We start from the raw sequence: 13,382 nt of genomic DNA on the forward strand, positions 1-13,382 counted from the left end.
TGTTTCTTTGCTTCAGATTCCAGCATCTGCAGTCTTGTCTCCAGTGTAATTGAACTGTTTCACCATGGACCACATGGTTCATCATTAACTGAGATGAAACAATTCAATCCATTGTGCAAGAAAGCAGAACTGAGGAACTGAAAGTCATAAGACTGGCAATGGTTAAAGGGACGGGAGGTAGCTCTGAGAGATTTGAACATAGAGCATTTAAATTAGAGGTAATTGAGGCAAAAGCATAATGCAAAATTAAAAGACAAAGTTTTCCTCTGACCCGTTCGCATCCTATTATTTAATGGTAATTTTAAACTTTTTAATTGCTTGACAGGCCTACCTTTTAAATTTAAATCGGTGTATTTGATTTGGAATAGCTGGTGAAAAATTAATTTTATCCAAAGGCAGAAGTTTAAAATAACATCCTATGTCGAAGTTTCACTGGAACCATTAGGATTTAGATAAAGTTAGTTTGGGGATCAAATTACATAATGTATTTTACATGATTAAAAATTCCAGTCGATCTGTATAAAGCATACTTTTATTCTGTCTTCACAAAGAACATAAGTGTCATCACATCAGTAAATTATAGCAAGCAATTCAAAATTCAATCACAAGTAATCTTTCAACCCTGAGTGGTACAAATTTGTATGGACTGATTAAAGCAAAACTATCTATTAAAATCATATTGATGAATAGGTTTCCCAGTTCCAAGAATTGTTCGAGTTTGCTGTAGTACACAGTAACTGAATTATGAGGGTACACCACCCATTTATGAAATTATTATTTAATTCATTCTAACCTGATGCAATTAAATTTTAATTCAAAAACTAGTATCTGTTCATAAGCAAAACACAGGCCCTTGATCAACCAAGACGTTTCATAAAAAGCAATGAACTCGCTATTAAATAAATTAAATTAAAGTAAACTGCCTTCGGTTGAATAAGTTCCCTCTGGTGAAATGAAATATTCTAACAATTTTTTTTAATCAATGTAGTCTTAATTCCTCACCAATTAGGGTTTCATATTCTCAATATGTACATAATTTAGTTCAATATGAAAATAAAGATATTTTTAGACAAGAAATGTAATCTAATTATATCCTGTTCTGCTTTTATGACCCTTTCATAAGCATCAGTTATTGCCAACACAATACACCATGAAAAAAACTAATGAGTGAATTAGTTCCCAACAATATTAATTTTTTTGTGAATTATCATATTCCAGAATCTTATGAGAATCAGAAACACAAGAAATTGGAAATAACAGAATATGCTGGGCATTTCTAACATTTTGTTCATAATTCTATCTTTGTTAAATTTAAATACAATACTTAATACCAGGATTATGAAAAGCATTTACAATTTTCAAATGTTTGTAAGTATTAACAGTCTGCAGAAGGTTCTAATTGTAAGTTGCATGTCAGGCAATTGTATTAGAAACTAAAAAGCAAATGGTTTTTGATTAGAGTGTGTTAGCTCAGTGACACTGAATGGAAACTGGATAGCATAGATTGCAGGGTAAAAAAACCCCGATAAATTTTACATTGAGAATTTTTTTTAAATATTCACTATTTTGTCTCCCTGCTCTTTAATCTTTACCAAGGTGTCATACCACAAAACTGAGTAAATTCACATCTGCCATTCATTTGTAGTTAACCAATGGATATCTTTTCCAATCATCTGCAATTGTTTTTTTCATTTTCTATACCAGCAATTAACTTGCTCCCAATGCAGATAAAGAATGCAACAGTTTAAACCATTAATTATTATTACAATTTATGTTACGGTTCTGAACAGATTTGCTTTGTAAAACTGAAATGCTTACTGTCTGCTTTGGTTACTTTCAACAATGTTATGAATATTGGTACTTTCTAACAAGTAATCTTTCATCTTTTAATATATCCTTTTAGAAGGATGAGAGGGGATCTTATCGAAACGTATAAGATTATTAAGGGGTTGGACACGTTAGAGGCAGGAAACATGTTCCCAATGTTGGGGGAGTCCAGAACAAGGGCCACAGTTTAAGAATAAGGGGTAGGCCATTTAGAACTGAGATGAGGAAACACTTTTTCAGTCAGAGAGTTGCGAATCTGTGGAATTCTCTGCCTCAGAAGGCAGTGGAGGCCAATTCTCTGAATGCATTCAAGAGAGAGCTAGATAGAGCTCTTAAGGATAGCGGAGTCAGGGGGTATAAGAAAATAACTGCAGATGCTGGTACAAATCGAAGGTATTTATTCACAAAATGCTGGAGTAACTCAGCAGGTCAGGCAGCATCTCGGGAGAGAAGGAATGGGTGACGTTTCGGGTCAAGACCCTTCTTCAGACTGATCAGCGGAGTCAGGGGGTATGGGGAGAGGGCAGGAACGGGGTACTGATTGAGAATGATCAGCCATGATCACATTGAATGGCGGTGCTGGCTCGAAGGGCCGAATGGCCTCCTCCTGCACCTATTTATCCTTTGCAACCCACCCGTCCCAATCCCACAGATCACAAATATTATTTATTGTTAATGGATAATAATTATTGCAGTTTCAAATTTAGCATATCTTCAATGTTTTAGTCTGCAGCAATAAAATAAAGGCTTCTGTATTTAATCTTAATGAATAAGAACTCCAGACAAAGATAATGAAAATTACATTGCCAGTTCTCTAGAGCATGTGTGCTGGTACGCATAAATAAATGGACTCTTGTCACATTCGGCTTCAGTATGTTTTGATAGCTGTGTGGGATGAAGTTGTTGGCAGAGGCTTTATTGCTTATAGATGAACGTTAATCAAAAAATACTTGTTTGTACATTATTAAAAAGATATCTGAAATTCCAATCTAAAAACCACATTTGAAGAAATAATTTAAAAATCTGGAAATTGAAATAAACTTTCTTACACCTAAGAGAAATAAAAGGGCTTTTGTAAATTCTTTAAAACATAAATCACACAAATAAAAATGATAGTATATTGAATAACCTACAATTTAAATTTTAATACAATTTTAAAGATATAGCATAGTCATTATTTTCTGGTGTGTATTATATATAAGCATCATTTATAAAAACTCAAGTTCAATTGCAGTATTAGTGGCTATATTTCACTACAAGCAGTAGAACTTTGGAGATCTGGATTTTGGAAATCTAAATGGCTGATGGGAGGCATGTGGAAGAAAAAAATTGAAGAACATGGTTTTGTATTTGGAATTGTGTCCTTAGTTTAGGTGGCTGATATACAGTACATTCAGAAAGTATTCAGACCCCTTCACGTTTTCCACATTTTGGTATGTTACAGCCTTATTTTAAAATGGATTAAAAAAATTTTTTATCATCAACCTACACACAATACCCCAGAATGAAGAAGCAAAAACAGGTGTTTAGAAATTTTTGCAAAGTAATTAAAAAAATAACTGAAATATTACATTTACATAAGTATTCAGACCTTTTGCTATGACACTCAAAATTGAGCTTAGGTTCATCCTGTTTGCATTGATTATCCTTGAGATGTTTCTACAACTTGATTGGAGTCCACCAGTGGTAAATTAAAATGATTGGACATGATTTGGAAAGGCGCACACCTGTCGAGATAAGGCCCCACAGTTGGCAGTGCATGTCAGAGCAAAAACCAAGCCATGAAGATGAAGGAATTGTTCATAGAGCTCCGAGACAGGATTGTGTCGAGACACAGATCTGAGGAAGGGTATAAAACAATTTCTGCGGCATTGCAGGTCCCAAAGAGCATAGTGGCCTCCGTCATTCTTAAATGGAAGAACTTTGGAACCACCAGGACACTTCATAGAGCTGGCCTCCCGACCAAACAGGGGAGAAGGGCCTTGGTCAGGGAGGTGACCAAGAACCCGATGGTCACTCTGACAGAGCTCCAGAGTTCCTCTGTGAAGATGGGAGAACCTTCCAGAAGGACAAATATATCTGCAGCACTCCACCAATCAGGGCTTTATGGTAGAGTGGCCAGACGGAAGCCACTCCTCAGGCAAAAGGCACCTAAACAACTCTCAGACCATGAGAAACAAGATTCTCTGGTCTGATGAAACCAAGATTGAACTCTTTGGCCTGAATGCCAAGCGGCACCGCTCATCACCTGGCCAATAGCATACCTACGGTGAAGCATGGTGGTGGCAGCATCGTGCTGTGGGGATGTTTCTCAGCGGGAGGAACTGGGAGACTAGTCAGGATCGAGGGAAAGATGAATGGAGCAAAGTACAGAGAGATCTTTGATGAAAACCTGCTCCAGACCTGGACCTCAGACTGAGGCGGAGTTTTACCTTCCAACAGGACAACGACCCTAAGCACACAGCCAATACAACGCAGGAGTGGCTTTGTGACAAATCTGTAAATGTCCTTGAATGGCCCAGCTAGAGCCCGGACTTGAACCCAATCGAACATCTCTGGAGGGACCTGAAAATAGCTGTGCATCGACACTCCCCATCCAACCTGACAGAGTTTGAGAGGATCTGCAGTGAAGAATGGGAGAAATTACCCAGATACAGGTGTGCCAAGCTTGTAGCGTCATACCCAAGAAGACAAAGCTATAATCGTTGCCAAAGGTGCCTCAACAAAGTGCTGAGTAAAGGGTCTGAATACTTATGTAAATGTGATATTTCAGTTATATCTTTTAATTAGTTTACAAAAATTTCTAAACACCTGTTTTCACTTTTTTCTTATGGGGTATTGTGTGTAGATTGATGATAAAAAAAATGAATTAAATCCTTTTTAAAACAAGGCTGTAACATAACAAAATGTGGAAAAAGTGAAGGGGTCCAAATACTTTCTGAATGCACTGTAGCTCTGTTTAAAAAGTTTGTGCATTGAATTGAGAAACGGGTGTATTTGGGAGTATCTTTTGGTGCAGAAACAATGGTTTGAAATTTGAGGGGAATTTACATTGTTTAAAACCTTCCAATGAAGCACCATAGTTGTAATGACTGTTGCTTTTAATATATGATTTCAATCTTTTTAATATTAAAAAAAAATATTAGAGCAAACATGCACAGATATGCAGAAATATAGTTATTTGAAAATTATGATAGGGATCAACTTCAATAACACACTTCATGGTTGTCTGTATCGGGATGCATTGGTCTCACAGATGTTGCTTTACAGTATCTTCAGTATGAGTGCCTGGAGTAAGTACAGAATTTCTCCAAGTAGTACTGAAAAACAATGTAATTAGCATTCCTTTATCGAAAAGAATAGCTTTCATCATCATACTCTAGTTCATCTTCATCATCCTCTAGCAAGCCATACTTAAATTTACGGTAAACAGTGCCATCCTGTCCCATGTAGACAATGTCATCATCATCATCTTCATCATGTAATTCTTCCTGATGATCCATGTAGTCCATTGCTTGATTTTCTTGAAAACTAATACTGTCCTTGCAAGCATTATAAATTGGAGTGGATTTGGGTTGATTGGACAGTTTCTCGTAACCGGCTCTATTAGGATGCTTTGGTTTTGAACGAAACTTCAGGAGAAAGAATATACCAACACCACTACCCAAAATGAGCAGGACTGAAGCAGTGACAAATAAAGCTGGTTTGCCTGTTGTCTTGCTCTCTGGAACCACAGCTGCTCTCAAAATGCATTCATCTACAAATTTTAAATAGAGAAAAGTAAGATTTTAAGTTATTTTAAACTATATTCAATAAGTTGGAAGAAACATTTATAATGCAGTGGTGAAAATAATTGGCAGGGCTACACAGTGAACGCCAGGGCTCTGTGGAGTGTTGTAGAGAAGAGGGATCTAGGAGTGCGGGTATATAGTTCCTTGATAGTGGCTTCAGGGGGAAGATAGGGTGGTCAATAAGGCCTTTGGCACATTGGTCCTCATTAGTCAAGAGTATTGAGTATAGAAGTTGGGAGGTTAAATTAAAGTTGTGCAATACATTGGTGAGGCCACATTTGTAGTATTGTATTCAGTTTTGGTTATCATGTTATAAGATGATGTTAGGCTGGATAGGGTGCAGAGAAGATTTACGAGGATGTTGCCAGGACTTGAGGGACTGAGCTATAGGGAGAGATTAAGTAGGCTGAGACTTTATACCTTGGAGCGCAGGAGGGATAATCTTAGGGATGTGTTTAAGATCATGAGAGGAATTGATTGGGTAAGTGCACATTCTTACCCAGTGTAGGGGAATCAAGAACGAGAGGACATAGGTTTAAGTTTGTGGGGGGGGGGGGTTGGAAAGATTTAATACGAATCTGAGGGGCAACATTTTTACACAAAGAGTGGTAGGTATATGGAACAAGCTGCCAGAGGAGGAAGTTTAGGCAGATACTATCACAATGTTTAAGGGACATTTGTACTGGTACATGGATCACATAGGTTTACAAGGATATGGACCAAATGCAGGCAGTGCGACATGCAGATATGGCATGTTGGTCATTATGTGCAAGTTGGGCCAAAGGACCAGATTCTACACTGTATGATTCTGATTTTATTATCGACTAGGGCTGAATTATTTAAAATAATTAATAAATACTAACGATAGATATGATTAAGATTTCGTTTTCAATTATCCAGTTAGTAATTCGATGACTTTTCTGATTTTCAATAATAGAAACATAAAAACATATTTTTACTTTTAAGCAAAGATTTCAGTCATTGACATCAAAAAACTGTAAAGTAAAATTTTGGTGGTTCTAAAATAGTTGGAGATGGTTTACTATTTATAGGATATAGGATTTATTGTAGAGAGCAAGAAATGATTATAGTGTTCTATAAATTAATGAGCAAGTCTGGTTACATTTTAAACCCTTCTGCATTCAAAACCTGCCTCTGCCATGAAATTAGCTAAAACCAAGTTCTCACTTCCCGCATTATTATTATGATTCACACCATTAGAAACAGGTAAGAAACATATATTAGGAGGTACTGCAATAGGTTTGTTAAAAAAACCAAAAAATCAACAAATTGAACAATAAATCAATTGAGAAAATCCTTGGTTTTCAATGCATATTAATTCATGCAGTCAGAAATAAATCTCTTTAACTAATAAAAATGTTTAAATTAAAATGTTAAATAAAACTTTTACACACTACCAGTCTTACCAAATCTCATTTCACAATTACAGCAGCTTTCAACATCTGGCAAAACAGCTCTGCAACATTTTAAACAGTTGCCACCTTCGAGATTCATCAAGAGATTTGGGTGACAGTCTGTGCAGTTGAAAGGTCCTGGCCCTTTACATTCCAGACAAGTATTGTCGCATTTATCACACAGTGTTTCTGGATCCTAATAAGTACAGAAACGGCATAATGGTTATGCATGTAAAGTAGTTACTATGTCAACAAACTCTGACAAATCTTTAGTCTATCCAGTGCCTTCCACTTTTTAGATTTTTCTTGAAAATGTAATTGTCCCAGAAACATGAAACCTAACACTGAACCTAGGATGGAAGAAATAAATCTCATTTGTTCATTTTTTGTTACAATCTCAATTTAAGGGTGGAATTAGATTATATTCTACCCGTGTGAGTTTGAATAGTATGAAGCTTGAAATATATGCACATGGAGTTATACTCACAGTAAAACCAATTTTAAGCAATCTTTTATAGCTACAATATCAGAAAATACACCAAGTAAGATAGTGACAATAGTAGTCACTATATAATAAGTACCTCTGAGACCAAGTATTCCCCAGCAAAACAATGAGAACTGCAGATGCTTCCAACCATCTTGAAGCCCCAAAAGCAGGAAGTACATCGAATAGGTCCTTTGCCTAGTAAAATAAAAAAATCATTACATAAAATAGATGGTATCGTAGACAATGAAGATGGTTATCAAGAATTATAGTTACATCTTCAGCAAGTAGGCTGAGGAATGACTAATACGGCTTCATTCAGATAAATATGAGGTAATGGGATGTTACGTTACAGTTATACATGACATTGGTGAGGTTGTACTTGGAGTATCGTGTTTAGTTTTGGATATCCTACTGAAGATAAAATGCCATTAATCTGGAAAAAGTGTACAGAAGACACACGAGGATGTTGCCAGGACTCGAGGGTCTGAGCTACAGGGAGAAGTGGACTGGTTAGGCCGAGGGTGATCTTCTAGAGATGTATAACATCATGAAGAGAATAGATATGGTGATTGTACAGAGTCTTTTTGCCAGAGCAGGGGAAACAAAAGTAGGGGAATCAATTCCTGGTTCTGATGAAGAACGTTCAATCTGAAACATTCACATTGTTTCTTTATCTACAGATGCTGCCTGACCTGCTGACTATTTCAGCATTTTAGTTTTATTTTGGACTCCAGCATTTGTAGTTTATTTGATTTACATTTACAGAATTTAAAAGCCTACCTCAATTATTACAAAATCCTCAAAGATAACATGGATACTCACTGTTAGAAGATATAAAATCTTGAACTTACCATCACAGGTTTTGCAACTAGGGTGGCAGCTTTCACAAGTCTGCTCAAATTTTTCTTCATAGTATTTTCTGGGACATTTTTTATAGCATTTGCCATCCAATTTCAACAGGAAATGATCATTTGCACATGTCCGACATGTAGTTTCACCTGATCCCCAACACTCTTTACAGCTAGGATGACAGTTTTTACAAATTCCATCCAATGGATCACCATAACGTCTGAAATAAATGGTGTGACAATAAATCCCTTGATTACAATATTTTAAATCATTTTAATCCAGTCATAACATTGCATTTCTCAGCATGAAGATAAAGAATGTGTAAATTACTAAACAGAACCATTAACATTATTCTTAAGATTTTTTGAATTTGCTAACAGCCTTACATTACAATAACTTATCACATTTATGCAAGATGCATGCCAATAATTTCATGCTGATTATTTTAAGTAAACACTTTAAGGATTTCCCTAAATATTGCAGTGAGGCTATTTTTAATGCAATGGTAGGCTTTCTAATGCAAGTGAATCTGTTTGATACTTGTAAAATGAAGGGTAACTTAACAAGTTACAGAGTATGTTCAGAGTACGCTCCTTCCAAAAGATAAATGCAAATTTAACATTCGAACTGGGAAAACAAAAGTCCTTCTGGTGAAGGAACTGCCAGGCATTTCCTTGCAGCCTTTCTTAAATAGAGAAGATTAGCTGTGCTCTGATCTTCCGGCAACTCACCCATGTCGAATATATAAAAGGACACTGTAGCGACTATAGAGAGCGGTCCTAGGTGTCGAACCCTCAGATTGGCCAGCAAGGTCACGTGTGGGTGCGACCGTAAGGATTGGTCCAGGGAGTGAGACCGCTGATTGGACAGCGTGGTCACGTGCGGTTTTGGCGCCTAAAAGAGTGAGTTGAGAGACTTCTTCGAAGAGAAGTGTTAGTTTTAATGGTTGTCTGTAATCTCGTTATGTAAACTTTGTGATCGAATATTGCTGTAGCAATAAACTTCTTCACCAAAGAACGAGCCTCCAGACTCGCCATATTGGTGATCCCGACGTGATCCAGCCGATCATCTACCATGAGTGAACAAGACGCCTCGTTTTTGGCTTCTACGCCCGGCGCACCGGAGCTAAGCGCGGTCAGCGTTCACCTTCCGTCGTTTTGGGCACATCAACCACAATCTTGGTTTGTCCATACCGAAGCCCAGTTTCACTTAAGAAACATCTCAGCAGACGCGACAAAGTACTACTACCTCGTCAGCGCTCTACCGCCGGAGACGACCGCACGGGTGATGCGGTTCATCGTCAACCCTCCCGCAGAAGACAAGTACGAGGCCATGAAGGCACTGTTATTACGAACCTTCGGATTCAGTAGGCATGACCGAGCTAAGAGGCTTATGCACCTACCGGATCTCGGAGATCGGCTGCCGTCCGTTCTCATGGCTGAAATATTAACGCTAGCAGGTGAACACACGGATTGCCTCATGTTCGAGCAGGCATTCCGAGAGAAGCTTCCCGAAGATGTCAAACTCATGCTCACCGATTGTTCTTTTAAGGACCCCTTGGCATATGCAGAAAAAGCCGATGCGCTCATGGCGTCCAAATCAAAAAGAAGCAGTTCGATCAACAAGGTCTCGACATCAGCGGCCGCGCCATAGCGTCATCAAGATGGCGCCGCGTCTCCCGCCAATTGTCCAAAAGCCCGCCAAAAGAATCCGCACAAGCGCGGCTGGTGCTATTACCATCTACGATGGGGTGGAGAATCCCGCAACTTCCTCTCACCTTGAACCTTCTCGGGAAATGCCTCGGCCGATCGTACATAGAGGCTGTTGCGATTGGCCAGAACCGACGCCTCTACGTCCGAGACCGATTCACGGACACAGAATGTTTGGTTGACACAGGAGCCATAGTCAGTATCATACTGCCGACCGGCCTTGAGACCAGATCGGGTAAGACTGGTCCTACGCTCATCGCGGTTAATGGCAGCCCCATCCGCACGTATGGTACGTGGACAATGTCCCTGGCTTTAGGCCTCCGCACGTACGAATGGCCATTCATTATCGCGGACGTCAGCCAGGCGATCCTAGGCGCAGATTTCCTCTGGGCCTTTTCACTAGTCCCCGATGTCCGCGGTAACGACCTTCGACCATCCGCCAGCAGCGATGAGCCCGCCGCTCCGCCGGCCGCCACCCCGCCCAGCCCAACTGTCCAGGCCGTCGTCGCGGCCCCCGACCCGTATGCTGAGGTCCTGGCGGAGTTTCCAGAGCTGCTCGTCCAACGCTTTGACGCCCCTTCGGCCAGGCACGGCGTGGTCCACCACATCCGCACCGAGGGCCCCCCCGTTTTCGCTCGGGCCTGGAGGTTACCGCCCGACAAGCTGGTGGTGGCGCGGGCAGAATTCAGGAAGATGGAAGAAATGGGCATTGTCCGTCAGTCCAACAGCCCGTGGGCCTCGCCGTTGCATATGCATCTGGGGGGTGGAGACCATGCGGCGATTACCGGCGCCTCAATGCCGTCACCACGGCCGACCGCTACCCCATACCGCACCTCCAGGACTTCTCGTCTGGGCTGGAAGGTGCTGTGGTGTTCTCCAAGATCGATTTGGTGTGGGGCTACCACCAGATCCCTGTGCGTCCGGAAGACATACCAAAAACTGCCACGATCACTCCGTTCGGGTTGTTCGAATGGTTGCGCATGCCTTTCGGTTTAAAGAATGCGGCACAGGCCTTCCAGCGACTCATGGACCGTGTTGGTCGAGATTTGCCTTTTGTGTTCATTTATTTAGATGATATCCTGTTCGCCAGCCCCTCGGAGCAGGAACACCTGGCCCACTTGCGGACTGTATTTCAGCGGCTCCAAGACCATGGGCTCATCATCCAACCCTCCAAGTGTCAATTTGGCCTCCCTTTTCTCGATTTCTTAGGGCACAGAATCACCCCTGCCGGCGCCACCCCTTTGCCCGAGAAGGTGGAGGCTATCCGTGCATTCCCGCGGCCCACCACAGTGAAGGGTCTGCAAGAGTTCGTGGGCATGGTGAACTTCTACCATAGGTTCGTCCCGGCAGCAGCACGGGTCATGTGCCCGCTCTTCCAGTGCCTCGCGGGTAAACCTGTAGAGTTGGTATGGTCCTCGGCCGCGGAGTCGGCCTTTGCAGCAGCTAAGGCGGCTTTGGCAGACGCCACCATGCTGGTCCACCCGAGCGCCTCCGCCCCCACGGCCCTGACGGTTGATGCGTCTGACGTGGCGGTGGGAGGGGTTTTGGAACAGCAGGTCGGTGGCCTTTGGCAGCCCTTGGCGTTTTTCAGCCGGCAACTGAGTTCGGCTGAGCTGAAATATAGCGCCTTTGACCGAGAGCTTCTGGCTCTCTACTTAGCTGTCCGTCACTTTAGGTATTTCCTAGAAGGCCGCCCGTTTGTGGCCTTTACGGACCATAAACCGTTAACTTTTGCTTTTTCCAAATTGTCCGACCCATGGTCGGCCCGCCAGCAGCGGCACCTGACTGCCATCTCTGAGTTTACCACCGATGTCCGTCATGTCGCGGGTAAGCTTAATGCCATTGCTGATGCCCTGTCTCGGCCTGCTGTTTCCCCCATTTCAGCGGTGGACTGTGAGGTGGATCCCCAGGAGCTTGCGGAGGCACAGCTCCTGGCGGACACCGCCTCGGCATACCAGTCCACCACTTCAGGGTTGAAGTTGGCTCAGGTGGCCTGCGGGCCGGCGGGCACAAAAGTCTGGTGTGATGTTTCCCTCCCCCGTCCCAGGCCGGTGGTGCCGCCCTCCCTTCAGCGCCGGGTGTTTGATGCCATTCACGGGCTGGCGCACCCGTCCATCCGCTCCACCTCTGCCTTAGTAGCCGCTCGGTTTGTGTGGCATGGCCTGCGAAAGCAGGTAGCTGCTTGGGCCCGTTCCTGCGTTCCCTGCCAGACCGCTAAAGTCCAACGCCATGTCCAGCCCCCAGTACAAGGGTTTGCGGTCCCAGCGGTCCGTTTTTTCAACATTCATGTGGATTTAGTCGGACCTTTACCTTCCTCCCGGGGCTACACCCATCTGCTCACGGTGGTGGATCGGTTCACCCGGTGGCCGGAGGCTTTCCCATTGTCAGATACCTCCGCTGCCTCTTGTGCCAGGGCCCTGGCCCTCCATTGGGTGGCCCGTTTCGGGGTTCCGTCTGTTATCACCACCGACAGGGGGCCGCAGTTCACCTCTACCCTCTGGGCCACGCTAGCAGAGCTGTACGGCTCCCGGTTGCAACACGCCACGGCGTACCACCCTCAGGCTAATGGGCTCGTGGATAGGTTCCACCGACAACTCAAGGCGGCCCTCAGTGCGAGGCTGGACCAACTTCCCTGGGTCCTTTTGGGCATCCGGACCGCTCCTAAGCAGGATCTCGGTGCTTCGTCCGCGGAACTAGTATATGGCTTGCCACTTCGAGTACCCGGAGATTTGTTGCCGGAGTCCTCTGGTCAGCTGCCTTCAGTTCCGTCGGTGTTAGCATCACTCCGGGCACGCATGGGTTCCCTGGCTCCGGTTCCGACTTCGCGTCATGGGTGTCTCATGGTGCATGAACCGCCTGCCTTGAAGGACTGTGAGTTTGTATTTCTGCGTAGAGATGCCCATCGTTCCCCGTTGCAGAGGGTCTATGAAGGGCCGTTCCGGGTTTTGCGTAAAGGGACGGTCACCTTCACCTTAGACGTGGGCGGCAGGAGTGAGCTCGTCTCGGTGTCCAGGCTTAAACCTGCGCACTTGGACAGCCCTGTCCTGGTCGGTCAACCCACTCGGCGAGGCCGTCCTCCTGCAGTTCCACCCGGTCCAGGACCCCCTGCTCCTGCAGTTCCACCCGGTCCAGGACCCCCTGCTCCTGTGGTTCTGGCTGCCCCTCTCCTTACTCGTTCTGGTCGCGAAATCTGGCTCCCTGCTAGGTTCCGTACCTCGGGTTCTGGGGGGGGGATCATGTAGCGACCATAGAAAGTGGTCCTAGGTGTCGAACCCTCAGATTGGCCAGCAAGGTCACGTGTGGG

At 43.2% G+C, this 13,382-nt stretch overlaps 1 protein-coding gene across 1 annotated transcript in view; it reads right to left on the reverse strand.

The window, feature by feature from the left end:
* Positions 1-4,707: 4,707 nt before the first annotated feature.
* The window catches only part of pcsk5b (proprotein convertase subtilisin/kexin type 5b), a 254,563-nt gene continuing 245,888 nt past the window's right edge, over positions 4,708-13,382 (reverse strand). The window contains exons 34-37 of the mRNA XM_078396247.1: positions 8,372-8,589; positions 7,615-7,715; positions 7,046-7,229; positions 4,708-5,584 (exon numbers count right to left, since the gene is read on the reverse strand). Coding sequence (XP_078252373.1) covers positions 5,175-5,584; positions 7,046-7,229; positions 7,615-7,715; positions 8,372-8,589 — 913 coding nt within the window. The 3' untranslated portion in view covers positions 4,708-5,174. The remainder of the gene's footprint in view (positions 5,585-7,045; positions 7,230-7,614; positions 7,716-8,371; positions 8,590-13,382) is intronic.

Source organism: Rhinoraja longicauda, chromosome 3 (genome assembly GCF_053455715.1).
Source record: "Rhinoraja longicauda isolate Sanriku21f chromosome 3, sRhiLon1.1, whole genome shotgun sequence".
Taxonomy (NCBI): Eukaryota; Metazoa; Chordata; class Chondrichthyes; order Rajiformes; family Arhynchobatidae; genus Rhinoraja; species Rhinoraja longicauda.